The sequence below is a fragment of the Gobio gobio genome (assembly GCF_949357685.1).
Source record: "Gobio gobio genome assembly, chromosome: 23".
Lineage (NCBI taxonomy): Eukaryota > Metazoa > Chordata > Actinopteri > Cypriniformes > Gobionidae > Gobio > Gobio gobio.
In genome coordinates this window covers 38465290-38482144 of record NC_137119.1, presented here as the reverse complement: position 1 = coordinate 38482144, position 16855 = coordinate 38465290, and the positions used below count along the sequence as shown (strand labels likewise).

The 16855-nt window shown below is 37.5% G+C and overlaps 2 protein-coding genes across 3 annotated transcripts; one reads left to right on the top strand and one right to left on the bottom strand.

The window, feature by feature from the left end:
* Positions 1-1988: 1988 nt before the first annotated feature.
* Positions 1989-9570, bottom strand: gnptg (N-acetylglucosamine-1-phosphate transferase subunit gamma). Of its 2 annotated transcripts, none has more exons than XM_079806059.1 (10): positions 8969-9570; positions 8760-8814; positions 8536-8658; positions 7486-7569; positions 7304-7397; positions 7071-7185; positions 6792-6874; positions 5037-5159; positions 4875-4956; positions 1989-3569 (listed from the first exon to the last, which is right to left on the bottom strand). In XM_079806059.1, the coding sequence occupies exons 1-10, from the start codon at positions 9081-9083 to the stop codon at positions 3565-3567; spliced, it is 879 nt and encodes a 292-aa protein (XP_079662185.1). In that variant the 5' UTR covers positions 9084-9570; the 3' UTR covers positions 1989-3564. The 2 variants fall into 2 exon arrangements, with proteins under 2 accessions (XP_079662185.1, XP_079662184.1); XM_079806058.1 differs by having other exon boundaries at positions 3338-3532; positions 8969-9317.
* Positions 9562-16441, top strand: tsr3 (TSR3 ribosome maturation factor). Its single transcript, XM_079806060.1, has 6 exons — positions 9562-9904; positions 11086-11293; positions 12935-13128; positions 13852-14019; positions 15894-15948; positions 16039-16441. Exons 1-6 carry the CDS (start codon positions 9784-9786, stop codon positions 16148-16150), a joined length of 858 nt encoding a protein of 285 aa, XP_079662186.1. The 5' UTR covers positions 9562-9783; the 3' UTR covers positions 16151-16441.
* The last annotated feature ends 414 nt before the right edge of the window (positions 16442-16855 follow it).

Here is a 16855-nt window from a genome sequence, read left to right as displayed (position 1 = left end):
GTCAGTTATGCATTTGGCAGACGTTGAAATGTGCTGTTTTGAAAGCATACATTTTTATCAGTTCAAGCTTGTGAATTTTGCTGGGATCTGAACACATGTTCTTGCTGTTTGAGCTTCACACACTAAAAAATACGGGTCCATATTTGACCCAACATGGGTTAAAACGGCACAGCATTTTTTAGAGTGCAGGAAAACACACACACACACACACACACACACACACACACACACACACACACACACACACACACACACACACACACACACACACACACACACACACATTGTGGTTTTTGGTGAATTGGTAAGTTTGACATATGTAGACTAGTTTTATTCAATAGCTCAATTTTATGTTGGTTCAACTCAATTATCTTTTTTATTTTTATGTAAACAACCTTAAATGTTAACACAACTTGCATTTACGTAGTAGATTCCATTGTATTCGATATTTAAGTGAAGAATTTTGAGTGAAAACATATATTTAAGTACATATAACAAAGGTTTTCTTGTTAATTTTAAATAAAAAGTTGGATGTACTTAAAAAGTGTGTTGCAAAAATGTTGCATGTGCATTTTAACCTACTTAAGACCCAGGGGAAAATTGTTCTATGTCATTACATTGTTTAGAGCATAAGAAACAAATGGGGGAAAAAACATTTTGAAAATTAATTATTCATATGTTATGCTATGTCTTTTTAAGTAGACACCGGGACTCCAGTTGTTTAAAAATAAAATGACATGAAATGACATGACATGTATGGACAAAAACAATGGGATTTTTTTCCATTCACCATCAATTTTCAGGTTTCAGGAATTTTTTTTTTTTTTTTACCAAACTTTGTTTAAAGATGATTCTCAACTATGTTATGAAAGATATAAAGGAATGAATTGATATACAATTTTACTTTATGCAATATGTGGGTAAAATGGCCATACATGGGTTTTCTCATTCAATGCAATGCATCTATTCACTGGATCTAATTTGCATATTAATGTGTTTTTGGAGCAAGATGTAATGGAAAAAAGAAGTGTAATAATGGGAGTAATAGTTGGCAACATTTTCATAATAATATCTAATATCTTATAGGAACATTGATATGTATTTTCCTTCCCTATTCACTTGTTGTGTCCCCCAGAATGCCTGATAAACCGGGATGAGTCCCCGTGTCCTCTATTGAGCTCATATATGAAATCAATGCCCTGTTTTGTAACAGAAAGTCATATTTTGATTGGAACCCAGAGATGTTGATTTATAACAAACAATTTCAAATTAGTCAGATTTAAATGATAATTACAAACTATTATTGTAAGAGTGCAAAATTTGATCATTCAGTCATTTTTAAGGACCAAGGAGAAGTTGTAGTCCTTGTGAAACCTCAAAACAATCTCTGAAAAGCCCTGAATGGGCTCTTTACAGGACATCCAGACTTAAAACCGTGGCATTTATGGTGTCAGAGAAATTAACTAAAATATAATGTCCTCGTACGAGGACAGTGGCACCCAGGAGGTTAAGTCAATTCAGCATTTTTTTTTCAGGGTAGTACCGCACCGATCGTACCAGAATTTTAACATAGGCTACAAGGGTTAAAACCACACAGAAACCGAACACAGAATAGTACCTTAGAAACCGCATAGCAATCCTGGCATGTTTTGCACGGCCAAACGCCGAAGGAGAAGTAAAAATCTAGTTTTATTTGCTCTCTTGTGAGTTCGGCCGTCTCTGTGTAATTGGATTCTGTTTTTCACGGTCTGGTCATTTTCAGTTTAACTCACCTCGGCCTTTTTCTCGTCTCGACACACGGTTGCTACAACTATCCTAAGATAATAACATCTTATTTACAACCAAAGAGAAAACTGCTGCCCTGAAACCGATTGCTCGGGGGGGGGGTGTCTGTTATTTGCAGTTTGAGCTGGATGTGGGATTGACCAAGGGAAAGAGCAGAAATTGGATGGGAGAAAATAAGAGTGTGAAGGGATTTTTTTGTTGTTGGTATAAATGACAGTGGTAAGTCGGCTAAAATGTTTGGTTTGTTTACACGAAGCAGAGAAATGTGTGGAAAATGATCGATAGAGAATTGGATGCTGCCATCTTGTGGTTCAGAAAGAGTATTTCAAATCTCAAGATACCGGCGATTCATTTGAGCGAATCGGTTCGTTTGGACAGTATATTTTAATGCAGCGTTTGACAAAATGATTCATCAATTACTTTGAATCATCACTCAAGTAGCTACATTGTCATTATATACGCTACTGCAGTTTAGAAATGCTTTTGATTAGTATATTTAAATTAATTTTTACTCCGAAATGTTCTCCCTTAGTCGAAAGAAATACAATGACGAATAATTCCTACGATTTGTTCATCAAACATCAACACTCGCGCCACATTTTCTCAAGGAAAGGAAAAATTATTAATTCAAATCTCTACTCCACTTTTAACTTATGTTACAGTTTGGCAATATTTACTATAGGATTTCGTAATTTTAAAAAGGCCAGCCTAAACACTTAACTTTTGGTTTGAATTTTTTTTTTCCCACTTAGAAATTAATACTTTTATAAATAAATATGCTTAAAATAATGAATACTTGCCTAAAATGAAGACTCCAGTCGTTTCAGTGGCCTTGAAAAAGCTGGTTAGTTCCACATAAAGGGTGGTCTGCCCTTGTGGCTGCTGCCATGTTGAGATGAAAACGTCCTTGTTGTTGAAACTTTAAACTGTGGAATAAATCATGGGTGACACATATGCTTATGAATATTTCTACCATTGTAATAGTAATCGAAAACTTTTGCATGAGAATATATCCTTGCTTATAGGTGTCACTCACTGTTTCACTGATCAGCGGGGGATTTTAAAAAAATAAATACATTTAAAGCTCTCAATCCAACTAAAGGACAAAATAAAGTCCCACCCAACTTTTTTCACATTGAATGTCTGCAGCGAGTCACAATGCACATATTTTTTGGCAGAAAAAACTGTTGTAAACATTTCATGTGACATTGGTTGCTTGCAGAAAAATCATTCACCATTGTTTGAGCCAACATTGTTCACACAGTATGTATTTTATGTGATAAGCAGGTGTGTTTGACCATTGCAACTCTTGCAGCGTCTCATGCATAACACTGTATTCTAAAAACCTGTTGCGTAAGTTTAAAAATATATACTTTTTAGACCTTGTGTTTTTTCATTCCACTGCCATGCAACAAAAACATGTTCTGTGTGACGGGACTTTCTGGCTGGTCTCGAGGCTCATGCAATGTTTTCACAGTATCACACAGACAAAGTTTTTATGGAAACAGAAAGTAAAAAAAACATAATCTTCAAGAACTGATGGCACAACGTTGTGAGAACATAAAAACTTTATTTTTCGGGTCAGACGAAATCAAGTCAGATTTAAAAACTCATTAAATACTATTATCTCACAGTAACATTATTTGCTGGGCGTCTCAGTGCAGATCAGCAGTAAAGCCGGTGTCACCGCGGAGGTGCTGGTCCTGGAGGGGCGAGGGCTCAAAATGACCCGGATCCCGTGTCCTGTCTGAGAGAGCCAGAAGAATTTGATTGGTGCATCTAACCTGTTTGAGCACAAGTGATGCACGTTCATGGCATCGCCAACAAATTCTTATTGTGAAATATTTGGGTTGTGATAGCTTTCTTTAACCCTGTAAAGCCTGACTGACATATGAAATAATTATAGTAAATATAAAGTCATTTTTCATTAAAAAAAAAAAAACGTTTATTGACCCTTTAGACCAAAAAAGAGTTTGCATATGTGTTTTTTTGTTGAGTATCATATTTGATGTATCACGTTTTTATGGCCCATATAGGAGAATATGAAGCTCATATTTGAGAAGGAAAGAACATTGTTTACACTTGCTTATTAGCATGCATATTACTCGGATATCGGCTGTTTATTAGCACTTATTCTGCATGACCATATTCTAGATTCCTTAATACTACCCAATACCTAAACGTAACAACTACCTTACTAACTATTAATAAGCAGTAATTAGGAATTTATTGGGGCAAAAGTTGTAATTAATACTTAGTTATATAATACCTAGTTAATAGTGAGAACTGGACCCTAAACTAAAGTGTGACCAAACAAAGCAAAAATATGCAGTTTGGTGCAATTGTTGTTATTTAAAGTCAGAATTCTGATAGCTTGTAATGTAAATCAATGAGATTTTATAACTACTTACATAAAATGCATGGAGTGAATAACGATGCAATAAACTTGATAAACCATCAGTTAAGTTTGGCCATCATTCGGACGGGATATACGCTATATTCTGTGTCCAAAAACATCTTGGGATAAGGTTTTCACACTGACAGCTGTACATTATAAGATATAGCAACTCCGTTTGTTTGTCCAAGTTAGCAACAGTAACTAAGGGGGCGGGGCTTACCAATAGGTCAATTGGCATTCTATCCTAAATTCGACATTAAGATAAATAGAGTCAGATTAAAGATATCAGTTTTAAATCCATTCTACCCAGCTGGAGACACAAACGCGCAACGGCCTTCGAGTCACTATCGTTACCGTTCATTGGAGCGATTTCAGCGGCCTTACAAGATTATAGTTCCTAGCCATATCGGTCTAGACTATACACATCACAACATGTAAATAGGAAAATGTTGGCGTTATTTTGTCACTTATTGAGCTGTAGGCTAGCTGGAGCCATTTACCTCCAGTCTTTGTGCTAAGCTAGGCTAGCTGGAGCTGTTTACCTCCAGTCTTTGTGCTAAGCTAGGCTAGCGGTGTGTGCGTCAAGACAGAGTTATGGCACGCACGGAGATGAGAATGGGATGTATGGACTTATCTAACTCTGGGGGATACAGTCTATAAGATGAGCTGAAGAAGTGCATTCATGTCTCACCTGTTGTTGCCTCGTAGGAGATGTTATGTTGTGTTAGGAGCGATCGTAGCCTCTCTATCTCTGCTTGCTGCTTGTTCAAGTCCTGTTCAAATAAACACACATGTGGTCAGCACCAGCGTGACTGAAGCTGAGCGCGGTATGTCCTGCACACGTCTCTCTGACCTGTGTGCACTGCTCCAGACTCGGATGTGTGAGGGTCGTCGTGCTCTCCTCGGCCTTCTGCTGCTGAGCTCTTCTCAGGAGACCCGCCTCTTCAAACAGCTCCTTCAGCATCTTATTATAACCCTGAACACACACAAACGCCTCTTATTATTATGTTCTCAGACGCATGAGGAGTATAACAGTGTGTGTGGGCCCTATTTTAACAATCTGAGTGCATGGTCTGAACAGCGCATGGCGCAGGTGCACTTAGGGCCCGTCCAAATCCACTTTTGTTAGTTTAACGATGGACAAAACGGTAGACGCACCAGACGCATGGTCCAAAAGGGTTGTCCCTAGTCTCTTAATGAGTCATGGGTGTGTTTTGGGTGTAACGTGCAGTCTCAGTCTCATCTCCCATTCCCTTTAAAAGCCAGTTGCGCTCGCGCCATGGAGGATTTGCTGTTTACATGGAGGAATTTGTGAGTGGAAAGACTGAACGCTTCTCCATCGAGGAATCCTTTTATTTTTATTATTTAAACGTGTGCTGCTGCTGCGCGTCCCTGTGTGTGTAATAAGCAGAGTGTACGCAACGTTGTGCACCCGCCTATAGGCGCATATTACTAACATGCCCTTTAAATAACACAAAAATACTACAATATTGACTTTAGACCCAACCCTCTACAATGCGAGTGAAACACTTGCATATGCGAGTAAATCGTCACTCTGGGCAATTAAATAATATCTATCATTAGCCATAAATTCTCAGATTTTACTCGCCAGTGTGTGTGTGATGCTAAGAATAAGTTTAGCATAAATATATTTTTACTCGCTGAACACTCTGAATGAGCGCTTGAGAGTTTCGCTCTAGTCAAGCAATCTATACGATTTCAAATCAGCTCATCTGACGCACCGTAAACTCTAGTGTGAAGAACTCCGTCGCTTTGCTGAGCGCGTTTCTCACACACACACACGAGAGAGAGAGAGAGAGAGAGAGAGAGAGAGAGAGAGAGCGTGAGCGAGAGTCTTACACACCACGCAAAATCGACGTGCTACATGTTAACAATATTCTTTGTTGTATTTTCCTGTCAAAATAAGTTATTTTGGAATTATTCAGCTTTTAAGAACTTTTTTTTAAGAATATATATATATAATATAATATAATTAGGGCTGTCAAGAGATTAATCGCGATTAATCGCATCCAAAATAAAAGTTTGTGTTTACATAATATATGTGTGTGTGATCTGTTAATTATTTTTTATATATAAATACACACACATTCATGTATATATTTAAGAAATATTTGCATGTATATACTGTATATACATTTATATAATATATATAAATATAAATGTTTTATATATAAAAATAATATTTTTTTCTTAAATATATACATGCTTGTGTGTGTATTTATATATAAATAATAATTAACACAGTACACACACATAAATTATGTAAACACAAACTTTTATTTTGGATGCGATTAATCGCGATTAATCTCTTGACAGCCCTAAATATAATATAATAAAATATATCAGTCTGGCGACTAAACAAAAAAATGTACTAGCCAATGGCGATTCTATTGCCAAGGAGTGTGTAGAGGGTTGAGACTAGGTTTTTGTTGGTCAATGGCGCAGTCGTTTTCAGTTCCTCAAAATACCAGCACGCCAAAAATGAGCCTGAACACACCTCGTTTTCAGACCAGCACGCCCATAGGTGCACAAACCTAGCGTCGCATTGCGCCGGGTGTATGATAGGACCCTGTGTGTTTGTTGTCACCTGTTCTGTGATGAGATCTTCATATTGAGCTTGTGCAATTTCATCCCACTCCTTCTGTAACGGCTCACTCAGAACTGGATACACTGAAAACACACAAGCGCACTGTGAGACTCTGTAGGTACACTGTAGATAGGAGTTAAACGCGTGGTTTTCAACCAGGGGTCCACCAGGGGGCCTCAACTAACTTCCAAAGGTCCCAAAGGATCACAAAGTTATTTAAAATAAGACGAAACCTAAAATGGTATCTGAATGATACTAAAATAACTGTGTTTAACTCACCTAAGAGGGAGTGTGAATGGCATACTAGTGGCGTTTCAAACGTCAGTGAATAAACACACGTCTGCGGCTCTGAAACACCGGACAGTTTACTGCTGCTCCCACAGACCAGAAGAACCTTGAATAGAGACAAAAAATCTCAACATCCTTCACCATTTACTGGCAGAAAACATATCCATAAACTCACATTACAATTGACACAAAAAGTGAGTGTTCATGGGGGGGGGAAAACACACCTTGGTCTGTCTGTTCTTGTTTCCACATGAATCTCCTTCTCGCATCCACATGCCAGTAAACGAGTTATTCTGAATCTCCCATTCCTGCCAAATACTACACATACACAGTGATTACAAATCATTTGTTATTTGCTTTACTAAATAGAAGATAGCATAATAAAAGCTTTTATAATGGTCATTACCCCAATATACCGCTGTATGCGTTCCATCTGAAACTCTGTTCATGCTGAGTCACATTGTGGAATGGACAGAATACGTATTTGTATCTAAAATAACAGAAGAAATAAAAATAGGTTTCTTTCAATTTAAACATTTCCAATTGTCTGTGGGGAAAAAATTATAACACAAACACATGTTAGTGGGGCATGTTGCCACAGTGGAAACTTACAGCGAAGATTAAACCGTAAAACAGAAAAATAAATCATGAAACAGAAGCAAAACAGTGTCTAATCATTGTTTTGGCAAACAAATATTGTAATGAATAAATTGTATCAATTTACATGTGACAAAAATTGTGTGACAACTTGCCCCAACCTGATATTTATCAGGCTATCAGTTCAAATACACCTTCAACATATAGTTGACCGTGTCAGTGTGGTTTTATTGTTTTCACTTGTTTGTTACCCAATGGATTTTACTACATTTAATTTGATATAATTGGAATTTTAGTTTGGACAGTTCACAGAAATATACTAATTAAAAGAATAGTTCACCCAAAAATGAACCCGGAACTCGACTGTCCCGTGGACGCGCGTACAGACGCTGTCGGAAGCCAGTGTTTATAATTTATAAAGCTTCCAATATGGATATTTTTCTTACAAAACCCCATCGCTTGACTTCAGAAGGCATTTATTAACCCACTGGAGTCGTACGGATTACTTTTATGATGGATGGATGCACTTTTTGGAGCTTCAAAAACTCGGGCACTATTCACTACCATTACAAAGCTGGAAAGAGCCAGGATATTGTTTAATATAACTCCGATTGTGTTCAGCTGAAAGAAGAAAACACCTAGAATGGCTTGAGGGTGAGTAAACTACGGGATCATTTTCACTTTTTGGGTGAATATTATAATTTTAACTTGCCGTTTGAAACCAGCACACAAACAACTACTACAGAAAACAAGCATTTGTGTTCATATTTACTGAGATATAGAACATGTTAAATATGTATATTAAGCTAATACACTTTTTTTATTCAATCGTTTTTAAAGATGTGCAGATGTTACTTACGTGGACTCAATATAGTTGAAGCATTTCCCTGCCAGTCTGTGCAGATGTGAAGGTCCAGACACTGGAGATGGGCTGATCTTCGCCTGTAGACGGCTACTCTGAGACACAAGCGGGTTATTCAACCTGACAAATCAAAAGAAGAAGAACATGGAGATTCAGACTCTGTTGGTGAAGTAGATATCATATTTGAACTGAAATTGTGAGAGGTTTGCTGGAAACCTGACCCAAATGTATTGGGTTCCTCCACTATTTTCATCTTCCCTCCTGATGTGACAGCCACTGAAACATCAAAGGGCATACTGACATTATTAATATTCACTAAACACTCTAAAGACAACAGAGGATTTTGGGAACAGACATAAAACACTTTCAGTTCCACATTCAGCAATATTGATCAGATTTAATAAAACAAGACTCGATTTATTACACTTACCCAGTGCTGTCAGATACAACAGGCACATTTTTAAATTTACAGAATCCATAACTCTTGAAATCGTGGGATTTGTAAGTAAACTACATTTCTTTGTATCTCTCTTCTGTCTGTTCATGTGACAGAACTGAAAACATTACCGATTGGAGAAGATGAAGAGAAGATTTTATGGTTTATGAACGAGTTGCTTTGCAAATTGCAACTCTTAACTCGATATTTAAGAATTTTAACATATATGAAGACATAATTACATTTAATTGGTATAAATGTGTCCCTTTTGGGGTTTACATTAAACACAAAGGCGAAATATGCATCAAAACGTTCGTGAATGTGGGAAATGCGGCGTTGCAGTAAACCAAAATAATATTGTGCTGTATTTCCGGGGAGTATTTCTGCCTAAATAAAAGTCCTCTTCCGTTTTTACTTTATCGATTATTATGTGTCTCTTTTGAATAATTTATCCATAGTGTTGAGCTTACTTTTTTTTTTTTAATGTATAACCCAAATTCAATCAATATGATATTAATATTAATGTAAATTAAATAAATTAGCGTCTTTTGTGATTGGTTACAGTAACAGCCATGTTTCATTACGTCACCGTGTTTTGGCCTCACGAACCAGCTTGTCAGAATAACTCTTTGGGATTTTATTTAAAAGCATATGTATGCCGTTATCAGCGTAAAGTAGATATATTATTGGTGTGTTATAATTTGTAAGATGGTTAAATAGGTTATAATAATGAATGCTACCCTGTAAATAGCTTCTACACACGTGTGAAAGTTTTTACTCCTAAAACAAAAATAAGGTGAATTTCAGATATGCCACGTAAAAAACAGGGTAAATGTGAGCGAGCGGTTCATAAGGGCAAAGATACACGACACAGGATGAAGGGGAAATCATTAGAAACGTTCACAGAGGAGATGCACGAGGCTCTGCAAGGTCTGTCTGTGGTTGTCATGCTAGTTTGGATAGATAGATGGATGTTAAAGGGATAGTTCACCCAAAAAGGAAAATTCTGTCATCATTTACTCACCCTCAAGTTGTTCCAAACCTGTATACATTTCATTACTGTGCTGAACACAAAAGAAGATATTTAGAAGAATATGGGTAAGCAGGCAGTTGATGGGCCCCACTGACTTCCATAGTATAACAAAAATACTTGTTACTACAGTTAAATAAACTATTTTCTTTTGTGTTCAGCACAGTAATGAAATTCCTACAGGTTTGGAACAACTTGAGGGTGAGTATAAGATGACAGAATTTTTATTTTTGGCTAGGGCTAGTTCAGCCAAAAATGATAATTCTGTCATTAATTTACTAACCCTCATGTCATTCCAAACCCATAAGACCTTTGTTCATCTTCTGAGCACAAATTAAGATATTTGATGAAATCCGAGCACTCTATGACCTCTCCATAGACAGCTATTTAATTAACAATTTCAAGGCCCAGAAAGGCAGTAAAGACATTGTTAAAATTGTCCATGTGACTCCAGTGGTTCAACCTTAATTTTATGAAGCGACGAGAATACTTTTTGTGCGCAAAAAACAAACAAAAATAACAACTTTATTCAACAATTTCTTCTCGCCTGTGTCAGTTTCCCACGCAGTTTACGTTGGCCAACTCCTGCACGCATGCTCACGTGAACAGCATCGGCCAATGGTAAGCCGGCGTTCAGCGTTTCGAAAGCGTGCAAATTTACTACGTCAACAGCGTAGGAGACTGGCACAGACGTGAAGAAATTGTTGAATAAAGTCTTTATTTTTGTTTGTTTTTTGCGCACAAAAAGTATTCTCGTCGCTTCATAAAATTAATGTTGAACCACTGGAGTCACATGGACTATTTGAACAATGTCTTTACTGCCTTTCTGGACCTTGAAAGTCAGAGAGCTCTCGGATTTTATCAAAAATATCTTCATTTGTAAGGTTTTGGAACAACTTGAGGGTGAGTAATTAATGACAGGATTTTTATTTTTGGGTGAAGTATCCCTTTAAGGGTGTGCATTTAACATTGTCATCTTTTTAAACATATCAGCTCAGATTTATGTCACAGACTGAATTACTCTCTGCAATAAAGCTTGACACACATGAGGTTAGATGTTGTTTTTGTTCTATTTCTCCAGCCAGTGAGGATACGGATTCAGGGGCCGCAGCAGGTGTGAAGTTGCCCTGTCCATTGGCCATGTGGGATCTGGGTCACTGTGACCCTAAACGCTGCACAGGACGGAAGCTGGCCAGGAAAGGTTTAGTGCGCTGCCTACGACTCAACCAGCGCTTCAATGGCCTGATCCTCAGCCCGATGGGAACCAGATATGTCACACCTGCAGACAGGTGGGCCGCAGGAAGCATTTTCACAAAATCACTTGCTTTTTATAATGCATTCACATTTACACAGACAAACAAGCATCTACACGACATTTATGTATCACAGTTTCCACAAAAATATTAACAGTGTTCATTCAACATGGTTAATAATAATAAATATTTCTTGAGCAGCATGTTAGAATGATTTCTGGAGGATCATGTGACTCTGAAGACTGGAGTAATGATGCTGAAAATTCAGCTTTGATCACAGAAAATACACTCACCTAAAGGATTATTAGGAACACCATACTAATACTGTGTTTGACCCCCTTTTGCCTTCAGAACTCTCTTAATTCTACGTGGCATTGATTCAACAAGGTGCTGAAAGCATTCTTTAGAAATGTTGGCCCATATTGATAGGATAGCATCTTGCAGTTGATGGAGATTTGTGGGATGCACATCCTGGGCACGAAGCTCCCGTTCCACCACATCCCAAAGATGCTCTATTGGGTTGAGATCTGGTGACTGTGGGGGCCATTTTAGTTCAGTGAACTCATTGTCATGTTCAAGAAACCAATTTGAAATGATTCGAGCTTTGTGACGGTGCATTATCCTGCTGGAAGTAGCCATCAGAGGATGGGGACATGGTGGTCATAAAGGGATGGACATGGTCAGAAACAATGCTCAGGTAGGCCTTGGCATTTAAACGATGCCCAATTGGCACTAAGGGGTCTAAAGTGTGCCAAGAAAACATCCCCCACACCATTACACCTCCACCACCAGCCTGCACAGTGGTAACAAGGCATGATGGATCCATGTTCTCATTCTGTTTACGCCAAATTCTGACTCTACCATCTGAATGTCTCAACAGAAATCGAGACTCATCAGACCAGGCAACATTTTTCCAGTCTTCAACTGTCCAATTTTGGTGAGCTCGTGCAAATTGTAGCCTCTTTTTCCTATTTGTAGTGGAGATAGTACCTCGGTTGTAACGAGTGGTTATTTCAGTCAAAGTTGCTCTTCTATCAGCTTGAATCAGTCGGCCCATTCTCCTCTGACCTCCAGCATCAACAAGGCATTTTCGCCCACAGGACTGCCGCATACTGGATGTTTTTCCCTTTTCACACCATTCTTTGTAAACCCTAGAAATGGTTGTGCGTGAAAATCCCAGTAACTGAGCAGATTGTGAAATACTCAGACCGGCCCGTCTGGAACCAACAACCATGCCACGCTCAAAATTGCTTAAATCACCTTTCTTTCCCATTCTGACATTCAGTTTGGAGTTCAGGAGATTGTCTTGACCAGGACCACACCCCTAAATGCATTGAAGCAACTGCCATGTGATTGGTTGATTAGATAATTGCATTAATGAGAAATTGAGCAGGTGTTCCTAATAATCCTTTAGGTGAGTGTATATTAAACATATTCAAATAGAAAACAGCTACTTTAAACTGTAAAAATATTTCACATTATTACTGTTTTTACTGTTTTGTAAAACAGTAATAGAGATGAGATAATGTTTTGTGATCAAATAAAGGCAGCTTTGGTGAGCAGAAGAGACTTCTAAACATTTGACAACGTGCCGAACCCCAAACTGTTGAACTGTAGATAAAAATGAGAGAAAACTAAGATTTGTCTCAATGTTTAATCTATAATCTTCATTTCCAGGGAGATTGTGGCACAGGCTGGGCTGGCAGTGATTGACTGCTCATGGGCACGGCTTGAAGATACGCCTTTTAGCAAAATGATTGGCTCACATCCAAGGCTTTTGCCGTACTTGGTCGCAGCAAATCCTGTAAACTACGGAAAGCCGTGCAAGCTGTCCTGTGTCGAGGCTTATGCTGCCACCTTCTGTATTGTGGGTAAGCAGCTCCCAGCCATAGCCTTCACTCTTCCTGCTGTTGTCGTATGGGTTTGTTTGTCTCCAAACAATGGTCAATCAATATGCGTTTTAATGGCTTATAAAACTAGAGAGAATGGCCTAAATGAGGCTGATGTATACACTATGTTCAAAAGTTTGGTAATTCAGCAAGGTTTATTGATCAAAATTGAGAATGTAAAGTCTTTACATTGTTACAAAAAAGAATCAAATAAATGCTGTTCTTTTGAACTTTGTTTTTATATTTTTATACATCATACTCTCCGCTACTGACCTTACACGTAAACATTATGGGAAAGGCACTTGCCTAACAGGATTTCAACTTTATCGGATGGAGAACAAAGTTTGGATTGAAGGAGAAAAACATACCAAACACAATGTTCTCTCACCGTTCCTGATCTCTAACACACACTCACTGCATTCGGCTGGTCTTGTGGCAGAAATAAAAGCTGCTGCTCTCTCTTTTTCTGTCGTCTCCGGTCATGTTCATATGTAAATTGCGCTTATTTTGTCCATTAGATCAAAAGATCTGAAAATACCCCAGACATTTACCCGTCCTTTGACCCCTCCCCTCGAAGAAATCAGGACAGAAGTGGTTGAAATGTGTCTCCCTCGATCGACCAAAACTCATCTTAATGCCAGCTGTAAACGGGGCCTTATTTGTGTACTGACGTCGTGTATGTGTTTTTGTATGATCATGCATCAGGATTTCGTGACCTGGCTGTGCTCCTGCTGAGGAAGTTTAAGTGGGGTTTGGGATTTCTGAAGCTGAACGAGACTCTTCTAGAGCGTTACGCTTCCAGCCAATCAGAAGAGGAACTGCTGGCTGTGGAGAAAGAGTTTCTCAGTGCCACTCCTCAGGAAGAGGACATAGGTACGGTCCAATGACTTACTGGGGTCCTATTATGCTCTTTTACATTCTCATCTTTCTTTAGTGTGTAATGTTGCTGTTTGAGCATGAAAAAGGTCCAAAGGGAGTTCTCTATATCATTGCGCATTGTTTCCTGAAACTCCCTGAAACACATTGTTGAGTTAGTTGAGTTGTGTTAGTAGTGTGTTGAAACTCACGGTTATGGTAAGAGGCGGGACATTTCCCAAACACGCTCAAAGCGGTTGACCAATTACAACACACTGGTCCAGTCGAACAAACAGGACACATCCATCTATCTATCTATCTATCTATCTATCTATCTATCTATCTATCTATCTATCTATCTATCTATCTATCTATCTATCTATCTATCTATCTATCTATCTATCTATCTATCTATCTATCATCTGTCTATCATCTGTCTGTCTGTCTGTATCTCTGTCTTTATCATCTATCTTTCTATCTATCTATCTGTCTGTCTATCTATCTATCTATCTATCTATCTATCTATCTATCTATCTATCTATCTATCTATCTATCTATCTATCTATCTATCTATCTATCTATCTATCTATCTATCTATCTATCTATCTATCTATCTATCTATCTATCTATCTATCATCTGTCTGTCTGTCTGTATTTCTGTCTTTATCATCTAACTGTCTGTCTGTCTATCTGTCTGTCTGTATGTATCTCTGTCTTTATCATCTATCTATCTATCTATCTATCTATCTATCTATCTATCTATCTATCTATCTATCTATCTATCTATCTATCTATCTATCTATCTATCATCTGTCTGTCTGTATGTATCTCTGTCTTTATCATCTATCTATCTATCTATCTATCTATCTATCTATCTATCTATCTATCTATCTATCTATCTATCTATCTATCTATCTATCTATCTATCTATCTATCTATCTATCTATCTATCATCTGTCTGTCTGTCTGTATTTCTGTCTTTATCATCTAACTGTCTGTCTGTCTATCTGTCTGTCTGTATGTATCTCTGTCTTTATCATCTATCTATCTATCTATCTATCTATCTATCTATCTATCTATCTATCTATCTATCTATCTATCTATCTATCTATCTATCTATCTATCTATCTATCTATCTATCTATCATCTGTCTGTCTGTCTGTCTGTATCTCTGTCTTTATCATCTATCTTTCTATCTATCTATCTGTCTGTCTGTCTGTATTTCTGTCTTTATCATCTAACTATCTGTCTGTCTGTCTATCTGTCTGTCTGTATGTATCTCTGTCTTTATCATCTATCTATCTATCTATCTATCTATCTATCTATCTATCTATCTATCTATCTATCTATCTATCTATCTATCTATCTATCTATCTATCTATCTATCTATCTATCTATCTATCTATCTGTCTGTCTGTCTGTCTGTCTGTCTGTCTGTCTGTCTGTCTGTCTGTATTTATGTATTTATGTATCTCTGTCTTTATCATCTATCTATCTGTCTGTCTATCTGTCTGTCTGTATGTATATCTGTCTTTTAATTTATCTATCTGTCTGTCTGTCTGTCTGTATTTATGTATCGCTGTCTTTATCATCTATCTATCTATCTATCTGTCTGTCTGTCTGTATGTATCTCTGTCTTTTAATGTATCTATCTATCTGTCTGTCTGTCTGTCTGTCTGTCTGTCTGTCTGTCTGTCTGTCTGTCTGTCTGTCTATCTATCTATCTATCTATCTATCTATCTATCTATCTATCTATATAATCAATGTCAAATATGGGGAAAAAATGTGAACACCTATTCTTGCCTTTGAAAAAGGGCATAATAGATCCTCTTTAAAACAGTATAAGGGTTTTGAAAATAACTTTGGTGTTTGTTATGTGTGTTTGTGTCCAGATCCTTTCGATGTGGACTCAGGAAGAGACTTTTTTAACCTCAACAGGCCAGTCCAGTGAGTCTCCTTTTATTATTTTTTCTTTAATTTCGAATTGATTAACCTGAGAAGTCAGTTAAAGTAATCTGTGTGTGTTTGTACTCTCAGGGCTGAGGATGATGATGACAGTGACACAGAGACATCAGAGGAAGAAGATGATGGTGAGACGGAAGAACAGAAGAGTAAAGAGGAAGAGGATGATGATGAAAGTGATCAGTAGTCTTAGGTGTAATCTTAAAAGGAAACCTTTGGGGAAGGACTTTCAGTGACTGATTTAGTAACACTGACCTTCTCTTGGCATAAGCAGACTTCTGTTTTCTGAGTGTTTGTGAATGTTGAGAGATGGAACTAGTAAGTTAACCAGAGTAATCGGAAACTGTAGTCACGGTTTCAGTAAGCAACTTCCCCAAAGACTGTTTATAATGTGCTGTTTGTTCAGGAGAAGAATCTTCTCAAACTGTAATAATAAAAATGTTTCAATAAATATTTAAATGACGTTTGCAATAAGCTGCATTTGAGTGAAGTTTGCCAGAAGTTTTGCTAATTTGAGTTCCACTTTTTCAAACCAGCCTGTGTAATTTAATTAAGTTCCATATAAATCCAGCATCAGCTTGTGAACTATAGCTGGGTTTATTACCACACGCAGACATCATGATATATACGGTCTTCAATCTCAGATGCCACAAACCCTCAAATATGATGAGCGAGGGAACCCCAGCTATATATTTTCATGCATAAAGACCTAATTTACACTTTGAAAATGAATACTTAAACCGATGCAAGCGTCAAAGACAACGATGATATTACAGTGGTTAATGTCCGTAATATTACCATAAGACCATATGTCTAAAAAAAATATGTGAGTATGTTGTGTTAGTGGAATGTAAGTTGACTATGGCTAGGCGTTTTGACTTTTATTGATTCC